The following is a 19,683-nucleotide window of genomic DNA, read 5'->3' on the forward strand; positions in this document are numbered from 1 at the left end:
ATTAAAACATTTGGCAGGAGGAAGGAAATCACTGAAGGAATTCCAAACAAACAAAAAATATCTTTACCTGCTGGGTTATCTCCTGTTCTAGATGGGGCTATATTCCCCCTAAAGGAACAGGTTGTAGCTTGAGGGTACTGCTGGACCTGGGCCTCTTATGGGATAAAGAGGAGGCAGTGGTTGCCAGGGTGCCTGTCACTAGCTTCAGTTAGTGAGCCAGCTGTGGCCCTTCCTGGGCAGGAAAGATCTTGCAACTGTATTACATGCCCTGTTAACATTTAGATTAGATTATAGCAATGTGCTCTATGCAGGGCTGCCCTTGAAGACTATCTGGAAGCTACAGTTGATATAGAATGCTGTGGCAAGAATGCTGACTGAAGTGGGCTGTAGAGACCATATCACTCTAGCCCTTTCCCATCTGCACTGGCTCTCACTTTGCTTTTTGACTTTCTCACATATGAACCTACCTATTCACTCTGTTCATCTTTGGAGGTCTTGCCAACCAAAGAAAGGGCCTTCTCAGTTGTGGAGCCAAAACCTTGGTCCTTCCTCCCCAGGGAGATTCATCTGTCCCTCTCTATTGCTGTCTTCTGCCAACAGGGAAGACTTCTTTTGTTTTGTTTGGCATACTTGCAATATGTTACTGGCCCTGTTTTCTGTTTCCTGTTCTTTACGTTGCAACTTTGCGTGTGTTTATTGAATTGTTTTTTAAAAACTATTTTAAATGTTGTTTTAAGTTTAAATTGCGTTAAAATGTTGTTTTAAGTTTTTTAATGTTTGTCACCTTGGAGACCCTATTTGAGTAGAAAGATGGCATACAAATATTTTAAACCAACCAGCCAATTGACCCCATTCAGAATGGGTGACACCTTAAATTCTAGGTCAGACCTTCCACTCACCAGGAGCACTTCCATCTTGTTGCGATTAAGCTTCAGTTTATTAGCCTATATCCACACCAAAACTGCCTCCAGACACTGGTTCAGGGTTTCTCTAGTATCCCCGGGACTGGCTAGAAGTGTGAGATAAGAGCTGAGAGTCATTTACATATTGGTGACAACCCAGCCAAAATCTCCAAATGACCTCACCTAACTGTTTCATGTAGATGTTAAAGAGCATAAGAGGGACTAGATGGAACATTGTGGGACCCAAAAGGTCAAAGGCTGAGGAGCTCAGCAGCATGCCTCCAGCACCACATGCTGAAGGCTACCCTCCAGGTAGGACCAGAACCACTGCAGAACAGCCTCTCCCAATCCCAGCCTGGAAAAGCTGTTCAGAAGGATACTATAACTGATACTAATTAAAACCACTGAGAGGTCCAACCATTTAAAGATTTTAGAGCGCTCACCTTGCCCTGAGGATAAACTCCCAGATCTTAGATTACTCCTTTTTAATAGATCCTTATAAAGTGGCACACAGCAAACATGAATCAAACCCAACATTAAGGAACTGGCAAAAGGCCATCAGGCACAAAGGGCCCATTGATGTGTGCCTGATATCTGTAGTATGCCTATTTCATGAACACACCTATATAAATAAAGTTGCTCTGTCTGCAATGCAGTTCTTATGTCTTAATTATTTACTTGAGAGACATTCGATAATACAGTTGCATTCTTGGTGGGCAGTGGTGGATTAAAGGTTAAGAAACACTGTTCTACATGGAGATATTCCAGTTCTTTACATACAGGATTGTGCAGCACATGTAGCTGCAGAGTGGTATAATGTATTGGCCTTGCTTTCTGCCCACGCCTGACTGTGCCTGTCTTTCAGCTTTTTCTCAACATGGGTACAGTGCCCTGTCTTGGCATTCAACTGTCCCAAGTGCTGCTGACAGCCACTCAGACCCCTAGCAGCCCTCCTGGAGGGTTGAACTACCTGAGTTTGTTTGAGACTTCCCAGTCTCCAGGTTCTTTTCTCTAGGTGGATTTGCACACAACTGGTCAGAAACTCAAGACACAGGCTTAAATGTAATGTTGTTTATTAGCTTAGGAGAGTATATGCAGGGTTGCAGGAACCACTCTATAAGGCACAAGTGAAAACAAATAAAATAACAAACAACGTATCTATTTCTTGCTAAAACTATTTGTCTAGATATGAAGCTTGCTAGCTTGCTTTTCTCTGAAGAGGCTTGAGTTGCTCATACTCACAAATACAGCCCCCAAACCATGCCAGGCACTCTGGTCATCTCAGGGCTGACATGGAGCAAAGTCTCTCACATGCTGATGGAATAAGGTAGCATTCAGATGGACAAACAAAGTCTCAATGAGAGAGTGAAGCGTGATACAGAGTGCAGTGAGGAGCCATCTTTTCCAGTAGTGTCAGCCAATCAGGGCACACTTTGCTATCAGCATTGCTAGCCCGAGAATGGTAAAGGGGAACATGCAGAGCCAAGACTCCCTTTCCACCCAAGGACACCTAGTTTGAGCAACAGCTTGCAGGTGCAGTTAATTAACTCATTCCATTCCCAGGGTAACAAGTCAAAACTGGGCCCGTGAGATCTTAGAAGCCTGAACCAGTGTATCTATAATGGCCTATATGTAGCTCTTCTAGACATGCCCATGCTCATATCCTCCATTTCTTTTAGAAGTTGTCAGAGAAAACACCCCATGCAAAATAGTAAAGAGTCCAGTAGCACCTTTAAGACTAACCAACTTTATTGTAACATAAGCTTTCGAGAACCACAGCTCTCTTCGTCAAATGCATGGAGGATATGAAGAAACTGACCAGAGATATATAGGTGCTGAGGGGAGGGGAAGAGGGTGCAGGGAGTGAGGGACATGTAAATGTAAATCAGTTGCAAAAGTCATGGAAGAGGTGGAGTGCACAATCCAGGTTGGGTGTGACCCCTTCCTTCCATTGCTGAATCTGAATGGAATGCCTGAAGGCAGTTACTCCTGGTAATGAGATAACCATCCAGAGTCCCTCAATCCAAGTCTGACTGATTCAGATTTACATATGAATTCCAACTCTACCCCAAGTCTCAGTGAGAAAGTGAAGCATGATACAGAGTGCAGTGAGGAGCCATCTTTTCTAGTAGTGTCAGCCAATCAGGGCGCACTTTGCTATCAGCATTGCTAGCCCAAGAATGGTAAAGGGGGATCTGCAGAGCCAAGACTCCCTTTCCACCAAAGGACACCTAGTCTGAGCAACATGCAATTTTACACTCTGCAAAGCAGCCCCTTTTACTACTAGAGAACTAATTTGTAGCTGGCTACTAACTGTTGACTAGGCAAAATGGTGGTATCTTCTGTAATAAACGTGTTCTGAAGTAGGGTTTGCAGGCATAACCTGGCAACTGGTGAAGATCCAGGAGGTGGCAACATGGGGATAACCCAGAAGTGATGCCACACCTCTTTGGGAATTGCCAAAAAGTCTGTGGTAAAACCCAGATCTTAGATTTCTCTCATAGAGCTTTATAAAGTGGCACACAGCAAGCAGGAACCAAATTTAACATTATGGAGTTGGCAGAAGGCCATCAGGCACAGGAGCCAGAGGTGGCAACCTAGAAACCCTATTTTGAAGAAAGTTTTGATTGTATTTCTGGAAAGCCATAAAAATGGAACTTAGCCACATAAGTTGTAACAATGTGCCAGACAGGGGCATATGGCTCTTTTATTGTATGCTGACCGAGCATGAGTAAATGGAAAATATCTTATTACAGGGCTGCCTAGATTCCAGTAATGCTAGAATATATTTGAATAGCATTATATTATTGAACAACATTACATCTATAGATGCAAAGAGCTGAAGCTTATATTATTAGTAAACAAAGTTTGAGGGAAAATGGAAAATGCATATGGGAGAGCATCTCTTTCCGGAGAAGTTGTATAACTGAAGGGGAGAGATATCAATGTCTGTATTGGCAGCTCTTGTCTAACATATTTCATCAGATGTTTTACTGTAGTGTCAAGTTCTGTTTTTTCAGTTCTGGTTAGTACCTCAAGAGAGTTTCTGAAGGAGAAAAATGTAGGGCGTGGAGAATGAGTAGGCAGAATTTGTAGAGGTGGAGACTGGAAAAGAGGCCTTTTGCTGTATGGCAGGCAGGCAGGCAGCACCATAAAGAGCTGTGCTTTTTGAAGTTGAAGGACTTTGTCAGGTTTGTGGCAAACATTTCAAGCGGGGATTTTTGGGAGGGGAATTTAGGCTTTGTTTTGTGTGCTGACTAATACGCTGTGTGGTTGGATGGTGTATTTAAGATTTTGTTTAAATGTGTAAACTGTTGGATAAAGGATTGCAAAGCATTTGGAAGGAGTGTTAATAAATTATCATGTACTTTCTTATGTTATATTTTAATTACTATAAACTCTGTGAAGTTTAATGAGATGTTTTTACAAACTGAAGGGTTTTGCTATGTTGAGGAAACAGCTCCCTACATTCTGCTCATTTGACTATTTTATTATGTGTGTGTGTGGTGCCCTCAAGTCAGAGTTGACTTGGCGACCGCTGGTGGGGTTTTCATGGCAAGAAACTATCAGAGGTTGTTTGTCATTGCCTGCCTCTGCAACCCTGGTCTTCGTTGGAGGTCTCCCATTTAATTACTAACCAAGGCCGACCCTGCTTAGCTTCTGAGATCTGACGAGATCAGGCTAACCTGGGCTATCCAGGTCAGGGCATTTTATCACATGTAGCCATTATATTTTAAAGATTATAAGCCTGTCTTGTTTTAATCTATGTAAGATTTTAGTGCAATATAAATATGAATAATATTTTATTATATTTTATTATTATATTTTAATTATTATTTATATTTTAACAATTGCCTAATAGTCTAATATTGAGGCCCATTTATTTCTATTTCTATTTTATTTATATTTCAATTTATATACCGCCCATCCCCAGGGGCTCTGGGCGGTGAACAGTTTAAAATCAATAAAAACAAGAAAACAACAATACTAAAATCAATATACAAAACAATAATGAAATAAATTAACCAAGTGCAATGGTGAGGAGAACCCCCCCCCCCGAAGGTGAGAGGCTGACATGGCACCGCCCCCTTCAACCACCAAACGCCTGGCGGAACAGCTCTGTCTTACAGGCCCGGCAGAACGATAATATGTCCCGCTGGGCCCGGGTTTCCATTGACAGAGTGTTCCACCAGGCTGGGGCCAGGACTGAAAAGGCCCTGGCCCTGGTTGAAGCGAGGCGGGCTTCCTTAGGGCTGGGGACCACCAGTAAACATTTATCCGCTGATCGAAATAAATTAAACTTAAATTAAATTTAACCAAAACAACAGAGCAGAAAAGATTTACTGTGTCCCTTTCTCCCCACAACAGTCTCCCTTGATAAATCAGACCTGGAACCCACATTTGCAAAAGAAGAAGAACCATTTAAAATAAACACAGAAGAAACTGTAAGCCCTCAGAGTCTTCTTATGCCTTCTATATTATTCTAGCATCCTGGGGCCTAGTCCATGGAGAGAAAGGTTGCTGAAGCAACACCTACATGTACCATCCAAGATTAATCTGCTAAAATATTGCCTGACATTGTATTGCAGTTTTTACCAGACTAGCTCCCCAAGCAGATAGCCCCTTCACCTGACCAGCCTCCCTTGATTTTTGAATGGGAAAAAGTTCCACACATAAAGGCCCCCCTATGTGTGGTTGCCTTTTGTTTTCCTGATTGAAAAAACCAGACAAACAGAATTGGCTTCCTTGAATGTGGATAGAAAGGTTATTAACCAAACTGGCACAGCACGAGATCCCTATAATTGGTCAGAAATTATTGTCTCTCTTCCCAGAGATTTTCTATTTAGTAAGGAAAGCAAGACTTAAGTTCACAGCATTCAGTTCTTCTCACTCTCAAGAGTGCATTATCAATTTATGAACACAACTTTTTGTATATATTCAGATCCATTCATTACAGCCATTTGACCAACACTGGCTCCACCTGAGAACTATGGTTTCAAATTAGGCAAAAAGGTTACTAAAATACGAATATCTTTCTGGAACTCATTTTTCCGTAAAATTTAAGTTAATCACCAGTTCTTGTTTTGAATCTCCACATTTTTTCATCTGTATCTAGGTATGAGAGTCAACATGAGAAACTTATTTTTGTGGGCAGGTGAGTAAATTGAATCATTTTCTGCATTTCTTTCTGAGTGGAGGATGGGTGGGCAGTCAATAAGTAGTGTATAGCAGACATAGGGAGGTGGAAGAAATCTGTCTTAGATGTTAGTCTACTCAGCTGCTTTTCCTTCCAAACAAAAACAGCTGGAGAGGGGAGAGGACTGATGGGTAGAAATTACACAGGTAAGTAGTTCTCTGTTGGATCTCAAGTCAGTCCCATGTATAGGGGATAAGGACAGTAGCAAGATACATATTTACATACTATACAAAATAACAATTATGTAGGCATTGGTCTTGGAGAAAACTAACAGATTCTGTTTGTGTAGAAATGTATAGAATCTTAGAACTGTCTGTTGAGGAAAGTAGTTCCTACTGGGTAGTTTCAGCAATGTTTAATATGTCATGTTAAATGGTCCCCCCTCCCATCATGGTTTCAGCTCTGTGTCGGATTTTTGCTTGTTTTCAAATCTCTGCAATCCCTACCATATTGCATTACCAAATGTTCCAGCCGTTGATTGTATTGACTTAACACTGCGTAATCTGCTTTGAGTCTCAATGAGAAAGGCAGACTATAAATAATGTAACTAACTAACTAACTAACTGACTGACTGACTGACTAACTAACTATGAGTTCTACATGGAAGTGGGCAGACAGCTCTCAGCGTTCAGAGCCATGTTTTTTAAAACTCTGGATGTGAGTTTTGACAGGATTCATGGAATTGGGCTATCATCATCCAGTTCTGAGAAGAAAAACAAATGATAAGTTATGTCAGTGTCCTTTCCTTGTGGTGAACTTTCTTGTATCAATTGCTTTGCAGGTTTCACCCTTTTGCTGGATCTACAACTTGGTATGAATATCTTCACTTCTGCTTGTGCTTTGGGACCAGTGCCAAAAGTCTAATCTTCCAGTTCAGTATTTAATTATTCTTCCTAGCCTAGATGTCATTCATGGGCAGTGACAGAGTAAACAATTTTGAATCAAGTAAAATGCATAACTCTGTTGTCACTCAAATATAACTCTGTTGTTTTCAATTCAACCACTCCTAGGGAAGGGAGCGGATGCAAGAAGTGGCCAGATGTATATGCCTGCCTTTGGACTGGACTGTTTTAAATCTGTTTCCATCCTTTTCTACACTAGCTGATAGGCAGTAGGTGAAACTGGGGCTGCAGAGAAAGATCAGGGAATTGCTATGCAAAGGAGCTGAGGGACGGTGGATCACTATATGAATGAATGAGGGAAATATAGTTTTATGAAGTTATTATTAATGAATCCCTAGTCAGGGATCCACCAATAATAACAACAACACACGTATATATGGCTCTTCTATACAGTTTAGTGCCCCACTCAGAGTGGTGCACAAAGTCAGTGTTGTTATTATTCCCACAATACAGCTGAGGAGTGGGGCTGAGAAGAGTGGCTTACCCAAGGCCACCTGCTGAGCTTCTGGTAGTAGTGGGATTCTAACCAGTGGAATGCTGATTTGCAACCCAGCCACTTAACCACTATGCTACAGCAGCTCTCTGCTGTATGAACACATGATAAGAATAAGACACGATATGAAGAGCTGCATGAAGAAATGATAACAATGCCGTGTAATCACCACTTTGTTTGACTAGGGCAATATATATACTTTCCAGCTTCAGTACACCTTTGACAATTCAGTGTTCCATTTGTACATACTGAAGCCAGAAAATATGCACATTGCCCTAGTCAGACAAAATGCCAACTGAGCATATTGAGATCATGTACGGTTGTCCTACCAAAATCTGAAAAGTGTTCCATTTGTACATACTGAAGCCAGAAAATATGCACATTGCCCTAGTCAGACAAAATGCCAACTGAGCATATTGAGATCATGTACGGTTGTCCTACCAAAATCTGAAAAGGGTTGACATACCTTTTGTTTTGAGCTGAGATGCCATTATTGCCCAGGAAGGAAGCAAGACTTGTTGTGAGACCTGGAAGTATACAGAGTAGAAAGTAGTGCACTGAAAATTGCATGAAGTGTTGTCTCCTTCTGCCATCTTTCATCAGGTTGTGCCTACAAACTTGTGTGTTATGTCACTAACTGGGCTCAGTACAGGGCAGGAGCTGCAAGGTTCATACCACGTGACATAGACCCATTCCTGTGTACGCACCTGATATATGCTTTTGCTGGAATAACCAACAACCAAATCGCCACTACAGAATGGAATGATAAAACCCTTTACAGACAACTCAACACCTTAAAGAAGAGGTAAGCAATTTTCAACATTGAGTGCATTCTCTTAATGATGTTTAGTTGGTGATTGCTACCAAATACTGTCCTTCTGATGGCAGAACCAAACCCAAAGTGGAAGTGCCTCATTTTTTAAAGATTATGCTTAAGACTTTTAAAGTGTCCTCTTGTAAATATAAAGTGTGACTCTGACAAAGAAATGTCAGGGAACTGGGAATGACTGTGGCTCCTTAAGTAAACACCTGAAGGCAAGTACAGGGTTGGTGCTATGCAATATGTAAAGGTACTTCAAAAATACCTTATTATTTTGCCAGGGGTTTGAATGTTCATCATCAGTTTAGAGTGATCCTTGTGGAGTCCCACTACCATCCGATTCCTGTATTAATCACTGCTATTGCATTGGAGCTCAATAGATTCTCAGACCCTGAAAAGATGGTAGGAAGGAGTTGTCATCCTTTTCAATGCACTCATTCTTTTCTCCAGTAGTCTTTCTGGCCAAGCAGCTTTTGTGGGTTTTCAAAGAACTATGCAGAATTGTGCACAAAAGAGTTGGGCCCCAGCATGCTCAGTGACATTACGGTACAGTGGAGTACACTTTGTAAGGTGTACTTGTGGGTGTTCTTGTATATTTTGGTTGGTCCTGAAAAGAAGTCCACTGATAAAAGAATGTACACTGCAGTGCAAGTGCACGCATCATGCTTTCAGTAATATGGGTGATGCTGGTGTGGATTCTGCTAAGAATGCATGTGCTTTTCAGGGCAGAATGTACTAAGTTTGAATATCCCATTCCTGCAAACGTCCTGGGGCCAGCATGCCCCTACTGTGTATTTGGAATGTGGAATGGAATTGAAGGGTCAGAGGTAAGAGTTCAAGGATCACAGCTGATGTTAATCATTTGTGAAGAGGAGTGCAAATGTCAGTTATGAAGAACTACATGCATGTTTATTTTATTGTCAACACATGTGTATGGCCAAGCATGTTCTCCCCTGAGTATGTGGGTCCTTGCAGTAAGAGTCAGGTGCAGGAAGAGTCAGAAGTGAGCCTTCAGATGTCTGTGGGGAGAAAAAAATTGTGCTGGAAATATGCCTGAGAAGTTTTCTCCTTGCTTTGTCATGGAGCTATTAGGCAAAAATGCTATGGCATTCTGGCGAATCTGCCTTTTTGCTCTGTCACTAGACCCCTCCCCCCCACACTTTTCTTTTCCTCTATGGCAGAGAGTTAGTGTTTAAGACTATGGGCTCCTGAGAAAGCACATTGCTTGGGAATGTCTTGAAGATCCAGATATAACTCCAACACAAGACTGGTGATAAGGGCATTGCATTTTCTAGGCAGAGTACATATAATGAAGTAGTTTTGATATTATATCATGTCGTCTTTGCATATGTTATTGTTTCTATGTATTTTTCTTGTTTTCTAGAAATACCAAGCTGTGCACACTGCTGGCTGTTGGAGGAGGAAGCTTTGGTACCCAGAAGTGAGATCTTTCTCCTTTTTCTGTATATTGCAGGATGCTCTTTATAGCCATCATATTCAGGATACCCAGTTCGAGGTGGTAGAAGAAGCTTGTGTTTCACATGGTAGATATGTTTTGCTAGAAATTAGGATCTCTAAAACAGTTGCAAAGATTTTAGAGGGTTAATTTTGAAAAAAAATAAAAAATGGTGATTTTTTTTTATGGTGATTTTAAAAAATAAAATCAAAGCATGTGTTTCTTCCAGGTTTACTGCCATGGCTTCCTCTCAGGCTAATCGCCAGATATTCATTCACTCAGCAATAGATTTTCTCCGCAAACATAAATTTGATGGACTAGACCTTGACTGGGAATATCCAGGTTCTAAAGGTAGTCCTCGAGAAGATAAGCATCATTTTACCATCTTGACTCAGGTAAGAAACTGATGTAAACTTGCATTTATTTACACTATGGCATTGTTTATTGAAATGTCTTTAATTATTGACTGCACTAATCTCACACTGTATAATCAGCCTCGAGTCTCAGTGAGAAATGACATAAATAAAAATAAATAAAGGGCATGGAATCTTTAGAAGGCTTTGCAAACTATGTATGTTTTCAGATATGGATTATCAAAGCATTGGAAAAACATAACAATGGATTATGGTAGAAGTGTTTAAAATTAATGTCCTTTGGAGGTCTTTATATGTCCCAGGTTCTCACTACATTTCTAGGAGTGCCACTCACTCCTGGAACGTGAACTGGCATTAAGAACATATGCCTGGGAAGGGTTTTGAGTCCCAGCACCATTAATTGTAGAAGAACTGAATTATGTTAATAAATCACAGACTCTAAAGAATAAAAAATGATTGGGAAGCAATAAGAATTATGAGGCTGTATTCCAATAAAATGGTCACTTAGCCAAATGAAGACATAGAAGCCTAGGACTGTGAGTCATCATGTAGACATTTCCTTTATGGAGATGCTCCTGTGAATAAACTCCTATGGCCATTGCCACTCTAAAAGAGGCCAGCTTTCTTTTGATCATGTTCTGTTGCCCATGAGCAACATTAACTGCTACTGCTGTCTGTTTACCTCTGAAGGAACTGTTAGCTGCTTTTGTGGAAGAGGGCAAAAAGACAGGACGTCCACGGCTTCTGCTTTCTGCAGCAGTGTCTTCCAACAAGCATATTATTGATGCTGGGTATGAAATTCCTGCCCTAGGGAAGTAAGTCATGTGATTTCTATAAAGCGACCCGCACAAGAGCAATATCTTGATGCTCCATGACTGGCTGCTTGAAGGAGCTGCTGACCTTGAGTTATGAATTGCTAACACGCTCAGTAGAAAGCCGTTTAAATTGAATACTTGTTTTCATCTATATCTTTTATTCCATGAAGGTATCACATCCCCAAATGGGAAACTTTAAGTTCAGTTTTCGTATTACTGAACCAAGCACAGTCTGCACTGTAGTCTTCCGATAAAGGATTCTATTTAGGCTCCACTGTAGACTGTTTCTGAAAAATATTTCAGAAGACCTTTTGAAGATTGCCAATTCCACGGAAATGGAATTCCTTTTATAACCGAAAAGTACATATGTCTATGAACCAAAGTGTTATATGACAGGTGTCATAACTTAGCCCCTCTTGTCTATCATTAGTGAATGTGGCTGTTCCATTTTAGAGACTGAAATGTTTTTTAAAAAAATATTCCTTACTTCTGCCATTCATTTTATTTGTATTCAGGAGTCTCGATTTTATCAACGTGATGACCTATGACTTCCATGGAAAGTGGGCACCTGTAACAGGACATAACAGCCCCCTTCATAAGGGTTTAGCTTCCTACGACCCAGTTCCCTTCTACAATTGTGTAAGAAGAACAAAAAGCAACATTGGGTTAGATAATAAAACCATATGTAAAACCTTTCCAATGTATTCAGTTACAACTGGTTTAAGCCCATATTTACAGAAGTCGAGCAATGAAACCTAACATCTACATGAGGTGAAGTTCCATGATTATATCTTCTGCATTTTTAACCAAAAAAGAGCTTTGGTTGGCTGTCTATGGAAAAGGAAAGTAAGCAGGATGGACTGTTTAACTTTTCCCTTTCCCATGCCTTTATCCAGCTCACAACGAATCTCCCCAACCTGCTTTTTGATCCACAATGGAAATGATACAGAGAAGATATGGGGCATGTACCTTTTCCCCCATGGGTGAAAGAGCAGCTTGAGCACTTTTTGAGCTGAAAAAGAGCTAGAGGAAAAAAAGGATTAAGTGACCTCTTCCCACTCTCCTTTCTTCTGTCTTGACTTGCAGCTTATCAAGTCTCCCTTAGGTTTAAAAAAAGTAGTGAAAGAATCACAAAACTCTTTACAATGTGTTATAGTTACTTAATATGTTCATTATTTGCTGCAGGAATATGCCATGAAATACTGGAAGGACAATGGCGCACCAGCCAAGAAACTCATTATGGGATTTCCAACATATGGACGAACTTTCAGACTTTCTGGTGAAAAAATTGGAGTTGGTGCTCCAGTACACGGTGCAGGTTCTCCTGGGGCCTACACTCAAGAAGCTGGTATCTTGGCTTATTTTGAGGTAAATGTTTCTATTTTGTTGTTCTATTTTATTGTAAACATATATCAAAATACTGGAGAGCAACTGTGTGGTAGTTAATAATGGTGGGCTGGGGAGCCTTGGGTTTAAATCTAAATAGACAAAAAAAAACCCAAACAAACAAACAAACCCCCAAACCCCAGATTCACTGGGTGGCTCTGGATAAATTATCTCTCTGACTAATTTTCCTCAAAAGGATATTGTGATGGTAAAACAGATTAAACCTGTGTACACTTTCCTTCTTGAAAGAATGGCATGATCAGAGCAGCCCCAAGTGTTTCTGTTACTGCGTTCTGATGCCTTCTATTAAAGACACCAAATCCACTTTCCCCTCTAGTAGCACTTAGTGGTGTTAGCTAGAGTATGCCCCCCTCCCCAAACCTCCACATGAGCCACCCCTGGGCATGATATACATGTTAAAAGATCTTAGGTTGTAATCTCTATGTACATTAACTTTGGAGTAGTTGCCACTGAATCCAGTGGTTTGTACTTCTGAATAAACATGCACAGGATCATGTTATAGACCTGCAATCTTAAATACAATTTCTAAGGAATAAATGCTATTTATTTATAGTCTGCTCTTTCTCACTGATATCCAAAGTGGATTACAACAGTGGGAGTAAAAATACAATATAATCAATAGCTAGGAGTCTAGGACATTTATTGAGCAATGTACAATAATAAAAAACAGTTAGGACATTCAGAGAAACAGATACAATATGGAATGGTAACAGAAAAATTATTAAATAAGCATAAAGCTGAGCATCGAGATGAAATCTATATGAAACAAAGCATAACTAATTTCCATGGCACGTTTAGCAGCGTGGAAACTCACTATTAAGTGCATATCTACATCAGCAGAAAGCACAATCAGACAAGGCATCTCTCTAAGCTATTTCTTATGACACAGTCTTGTAATTCGGGTATGATGCCCTCCTGATGTACCATCTGAAAACCATCTTATACCAGTTTTCCCTTAGTGTTTGACTTGTCGTGAACTTTATACCCTTTGTCCAAAGATTCTCCCACTTTTGAAATGTTATCTCTTCTCCAAAATTTTGCATCCATTTTACCATGCAGATTTTAACTTGTTCTGTTTCTGTATCATATTGAAGTAAAAGTTTATAAATGTGACCCAGAATGTGCTCCTTCTTCTGTGTAATTATTTTCTCGAATTCTGTAAGATCTCTTAATTGTCCTCTATAAACTTTAAGAGCTTCTTTTAATCTTGCGACAGCCTGAAAGTATATCAGCCATTGTATTTTTCTTCCTTCATCTTGGATTTCTTGCCAAGATTTTATCTTCCCTTGAGAGTTTATCATATCTCTATATGTTATTGTGATTGTCTTTTCTCTGGTTTTTATCACAAAAAGCTTCAATTGGTGATAATATTGGCGATATCAATGGACTCATTCTCTAACTGATTCCCAAATTTGTATCAGGCTGTCCCTTATAACATGATCCAATTCTGAAAGAAGACCCTCCTTCAAAGGCTCAGAGCAAAATATTAAGTTCAAGGCATGGCCCTTTTAATGCATGGGGTTCATTACTATTTAAGAAAGGCCTAGAGCTTCCAAGGAAGCTATGAAGGCCGGGGCAAGCCCAGATGTGGGACATTCAACATGGATGTTGAAGTAACCCAGAACTATCAGCCTAGGTGTCTCCAGTACCATGTCAGAGAACACCTATATCAGCTGAGAAAGTGTGCTTGTTGGAGAGCTAGGTAGCTGGTAGACTAGCAGAATATCCAGTTTGTTCTTAGTCCCCAATGTAAGGAGCATATAGTCGATGCCCGCTATAGTTTATACCAGGAGTCAGTGGAAACTGAAAGTCTCATGGAGGACAATAGCAACACTACCCCCTCTGCACACTGTGTGGGGTTGGCAGAGAACTGCGTAATCAGGTGGAGTTAGATAGGACAGGCACACCACATAATTTTCTTTCAACCATGTCTTGGTTATGCAAGCCATGTCAATTTTCTCCTTCTGCAACAATATGGCCAGGTGGGCAGATTTGTGTCTCAGTAATCTAGCACTGTATAGCATTAGAGAGAGAAGGAGGGGAGAGCCTTGCATCAGCAATTCTAGACATGCTACGGAGGTTGGGCAGGCAGTGAGCAACCTTGCCTGATATTGGTCATCTTTGATAAAACCTACCCCCATATTTACCAGCTCCCATTTGTACTGTAATAGTGCGTACCTCATACATTCTGCTCCAAGTAAAAATAGCCCCCACAACAGGAAAAGTAAACCTCAGGTACCTCACAGTCAACAAGCTAGTGCCCACAGAGAACTATGCAACATTCCAGGGCTGCAGTCATCATGATATACTGAAGTTGACATGGTCCAACAGGTGTTTGGTTATGTAAATCAGGACAATTCCTAGTGTATCAATCCCATTTTTTTCCCTTTTAAAAACAATGTACAATAAAGCTGTGTTGGTGGGAGTTGCAGTTCACAAAACACATCGTTTGGATAGCTGTTGGTGATCTTTGGAAGAGACCTTTGCCTCGACAATCATTTTTTCTATGATGGTGCCTCCACTCTGGAACTCTTCTGATAAAGATTTGCTTGGTGCCTAATCTGTACTATTTTTGGCACCACATGGAAACGTTTTTTTTTTGGTCTAGATTTTCAAATGATACTGCTGTTTTAATTGATCTTGGATTGGTGGATTTTAGTTTAGATTGTTGCTTTTAGCTGCTGTTTCCTGTGATTTTGTAGCTGTTGTTGTTATACGTTGTTTATTTAATGGTTTTAATTTCACCTATTTTTCTATCTGTTTTGGAAGCTGTTTTGAGAAGCCTTCACAGGTGATCATATGGAATATGAATTATTCAATAAATACATTTCAGCATGAGAAAGAGGAATGAAATGCCTTTAGGATTATAGACTTCTTTCAGGTTTAGTTTCCAGTTTTGTTTTGTTTTGACAGGTGTGTACATTTTTGCAAGGAGCTACCAAGTACTGGATTACAGAACAGAAGGTTCCCTATGCTGTCAAAAAAGGAGATTGGGTTGGATATGATAACAAAAGGAGTTTTCAAGTCAAAGTGCGTCCTTACTATTTTAACCTCTTATATCCTACAAGTGTGGTAATCTCCCTTACCACCTGGTATATGCAAACTTCCAACCAGAGTCATTCTCTGATAGCTTAAACTGATTAAACCCTCAGGCATTGAGTGAAATGGCTAATTTGCATCAGCTAAGGGTATGAATGTTTGAGTGACCCTTGTTTTTTTCCAGATGGGGGTATGAAAATGTGCCCCTCCCATGGCGTTAGCAGCAAGCAGTGCAGGAGCAGGAGGAAATAGTGTCTACATTAGGGATGGGCACGAACTGGAAAAACCCCAAACCATGCGGTTCGTGGTTCGTCAAATTTCACGAATCACGATCCATGAACTTTCATGGACCTGCCCCTGGTTCGCGAACCAGTTTGTTTGGTTCGTGAAAACGTCATATCCAGGTCAGAAAATCACCACTTCTGGGCCAGCAGAAGTTCACTTCCGGCTCAGCAGAAGGACTGCAGGAAGTCCATCCCCTGTTGCCAAGGAAACTGATTGATTGGCACCAGGCTGTCTGCAATGATGAACCAAAAAACAAACCAAACGAACCAGCCTAAAAGTTCGTGGTAGTTCATCAGAAATGGGATCCGACGAACCATGGTTTGCGAACCACGAACCAGTCTGGTTCATGCTTGATTTTGGTTCATATTTCGGTTTGTGCCCATCTCTAGTCTACATCCCTCTCTTCTTGTGCCACTCACGACTGCTCCCCCAAATCTCCTTTCTTCCCATCATAAAAGTGCATTAATGATGGCAAATTCATCAGAACCTCTTGCTGCCTAACCCTTCCTTCCCTCATTTTCTCTTTCTCTGCGGAGCCGCGCTGAAACACTATGGTGTGATTTAGCAGGGACTAAAAGGGAGGGGATGGCAAGCTGCTGTATGCTATTTTGAAAGTGAAGCTTAGCTGCACTCCCACGCCACCCCTGTATGAGGGAGCACCCAGATGGATGCTTCACCTGCAGCCACCCATCAGTTCTCCCTTTATACCATAGAAAATGAGGTTGATATATTAGCAAGGGGGACGGACGGACCAGATTAGTTGTGCCCAAATTGGACATTACCTGAACATTCCCCTTTGCTGCAGGGGTTCCCCTCTATCCATGCAGGGCAAAATCCCTGTGGGGAAGGAGCCTTTTTAAACTGCCCTGTTCAGAAATAGAATATGAATGTGCATATACTGCCAAAGGTTGCAAGCATATTATTTGTTTTGTCCCTGGGAGGAAATTGAAATAAAGTTCTACAGCTCCTTAGCCAGTCACAAGGCTCCTTCAAAGGAAAGGGTTTTATTTATTTTACTAGGAAATGTTGCAGAAAATACATTACTCGGTTGCCATACATTGACTTGCTTGCCTTACATTTTATTCTTAAATGTAAATGGCATGCCTGTAATAAATGTGCTGCTTAGCAACTGCAGTGGCTGCATTTTGGAATCACGAACAAATATTGGTTTGTTTATGAGAGTCAGCTTCTATAGTTCTCTTATTCTCCCTCTCTCTTTGCTTTGAACACGGGGGACAGATTGAAAACTTCCAACTATGATTTTTTTTTAAAAAATGCTGTGACATCCAAACTGGGCAAAAAACAAGCTGTAGAGTGTTTCTAAACTGTGGTTTAAAATCTCATTTTGTAGGGAAGAAACAAATCACAGTTTCTCATTTTGTGAGATTCAGACATCACAATGAACTGTGGTATGCATTAAACCAGGAAGTGTTCACTTTATATCTCAGGCATGAGGGAAGGGGGAGAGAGAATGCAGGCCCATGGAATTCAGAGGCCCTTTCTTGTTCCAGAAAAACAGGTTCACTTGTAATATCTGAATGCAGCCATTGTCTGGGAGTAATTTGTAGTTTCCCTTGGTCAGTAATCTAGGAAGAGCTGTTTTGTATGCAGTTTACACACATAGACAGGCATATGCATATGCATACACATGTACATATACCTTTCCTTTGCAGGCTGAGTTTCTGAAAAGGGAGAACTATGGAGGAGCCATGGTTTGGACTCTTGGCATGGATGACTTCTTTGGCACATTCTGCGGTCAGGGAAACAATGTTCTTGTCAACACAGTAAAACGTACCCTGGAAAATTGAGGTACTTACATTCATCATGCCATTAGGCCATGTGTATCACTAATTCTAAGCAGTTCTAGGCAGAGTTACTCTTTTGTAAGTCCATTAACTTGAATTGGCTCAGAAGCCATAACTCTGCTTAGGATGGCACTGATTAGGCACTGATGCCTAGTGACATTATAATTATGCCAAGATGAATTAGTCCAGAATGTTTCCCTTGTTGTGTCGTGTTTGCATGTCTATATGTTTTTATTGTATTCTTAAAAACTTTTGTACACACATTTTAAATGCAGTTTTAATGTTTTAAATGTTTTTAATACCTTGATGTTTGCTGCCTTGGGGGAAGGACTCTATTTGGGTAGAAAGGTGGCATAGAAATGTTTTAAATAAATAAATGATTTCATAAGAATGTTTTATAAACTATTTTTTAAGATTAAAATTCTGGGAACAGACATAAATGGATTTATACGATAAGCTATGGGGCACAACAACACTTTAAAATAAATGTGCTTGATTTAAAAAAAAAAATAAGCTTGAATTTCCAAACATCTTCTGCTTTAAACTTTCATTATTGGAGGGAAAGGCAAGATACAAATATTTCAAATAAATTCATCACTCAGTGCCTATTTTAAGATTTCCTCGATCCCCCCATCTCTTGCCCATGTCAACTTTTTAAGCTTATCCAACACAATTCTAAACTTTAAAACAGAAAAGATAAAGACAGAAAGACAGACAGAAAAAAGGTAGCATTGACCTATCCCAGCCTTTATTCATATTTATCTATTTTAAAAAGATATCCCAGATAGATGGCCACCGCTCAAGGCTTTTGAGGTGACTTACATGATAATGATCAATTAAGAGTAAAAAACAGAAGATTTAAAGTAACAGTAAACCAGTTGTCTACTACCACCTGCAGTAGCCAGAAGCACGGAACCAGCAGCAACCAAGAAAACAAAGAAATAACAAGCAAACAGACAAACAACAAACAAAGGTTTCTACCTGGCAACTGAAGAGGCTGGATGCCAAGCGAGGAACTATGGGAAGGGAAATCCATAAATGAAGCACAGTTGTAGAGAAGTGGGGGTCATCTCCCCCTGGAGACTACCCATCTCACTTCTGGAATGGGGAGGAAGCACACAGATAAGGAGTTCTGCAGATAACCGGTGGGCTCTTATGGACTAAGGAGCCTTTTCAGCACCATGGTTCCACACTATTTACAGCTTTACATATAATAACCAGAACTCTGATATGAACTCAAAGTTGAATGTGGGTTGCCTATTGCAATTGCTGCTCAATACTGGCCAGATGTGTTCTCAACAGCTCATGTTGGTTAGCAGCACTTCTGTAGTTTGCCTCTAGACAGACTTCAAAGGCCACTCCTTTTCTGTTGCATTCTTTGTAAACATAATATCTGTGTTCGTCTGTTCTGATATGAATTCCTTCTTTTCTACAGCATTCGAATAAGTCCTGCCATAGAATGTGAGGGCTACAATGTGCTGCAAGAGAAAGATGGAACCAAGATTTCAAACCCCCCCTCATGAATTTTCAGATCTGAATTCAAGACACAGCTATATATATGTGGTGATGTCACCTACACACAGCAACCAAATATATGAAGGATTCTACAGCCAGTTGTAATCATCTACACCTGACTGCTTCATTTGTCCAAATATAGACTCTAATTTAATCCAGCTAAATACTTTGGATTCTGTTTACCTTCTGTTCACTGTGAAAAATGTATGTAGAATTTAGAATGCACATCTTTTTAATGGGCACCCTGATTCATTGTACTTTGAAAGATGTATTTAAATCTATGCATTTCATTTACTTCCATTATAAATAATTTAAATTCAAGCTGGAACACTGACTATGAAGATACATATTTAATGATTTTTTTAAAAAAAAATTGACAAGCACCACTAGAAATTTCTCCTTTATGCCATTTGTTTCTGCCCATTGCTAGAAATCAAGTTTATAAAAAACAAGGACAGTGCTCCAGCTAACTCTGCCTTCCAGCTAAAACTGATGACAGATGGCATTGTGGACTCGGTAGGGAGAGGCTAGCTGAATGAGGCAACTGTCCAGGGCATTCACCAATGCACCTGGTGCTTGCTGCTGGGGCTTGCAGCAGCTCAGAATCATGATGAGCCTTCAGGTGATGCAGCATGCCACGTATGAAATATCTCACTGTCTTCCTTCTCTTTCG

General features: G+C 40.4%; 1 protein-coding gene across 1 annotated transcript; it reads left to right on the forward strand.

Annotated features, from left to right (window-relative positions):
* Positions 1–4,009: 4,009 nt before the first annotated feature.
* Positions 4,010–19,331, forward strand: LOC129330071 (acidic mammalian chitinase-like). Its single transcript, XM_054979937.1, has 12 exons — positions 4,010–4,093; positions 6,019–6,057; positions 6,881–6,910; positions 8,098–8,299; positions 9,699–9,755; positions 10,000–10,165; positions 10,835–10,959; positions 11,475–11,598; positions 12,145–12,327; positions 15,280–15,396; positions 17,364–17,499; positions 18,931–19,331. The coding sequence occupies exons 2-11, from the start codon at positions 6,021–6,023 to the stop codon at positions 17,496–17,498; spliced, it is 1,176 nt and encodes a 391-aa protein (XP_054835912.1). The 5' UTR covers positions 4,010–4,093; positions 6,019–6,020; the 3' UTR covers position 17,499; positions 18,931–19,331.
* Positions 19,332–19,683: the final 352 nt, after the last annotated feature.

Source organism: Eublepharis macularius, chromosome 5 (genome assembly GCF_028583425.1).
Source record: "Eublepharis macularius isolate TG4126 chromosome 5, MPM_Emac_v1.0, whole genome shotgun sequence".
Classification (NCBI taxonomy): Eukaryota; Metazoa; Chordata; class Lepidosauria; order Squamata; family Eublepharidae; genus Eublepharis; species Eublepharis macularius.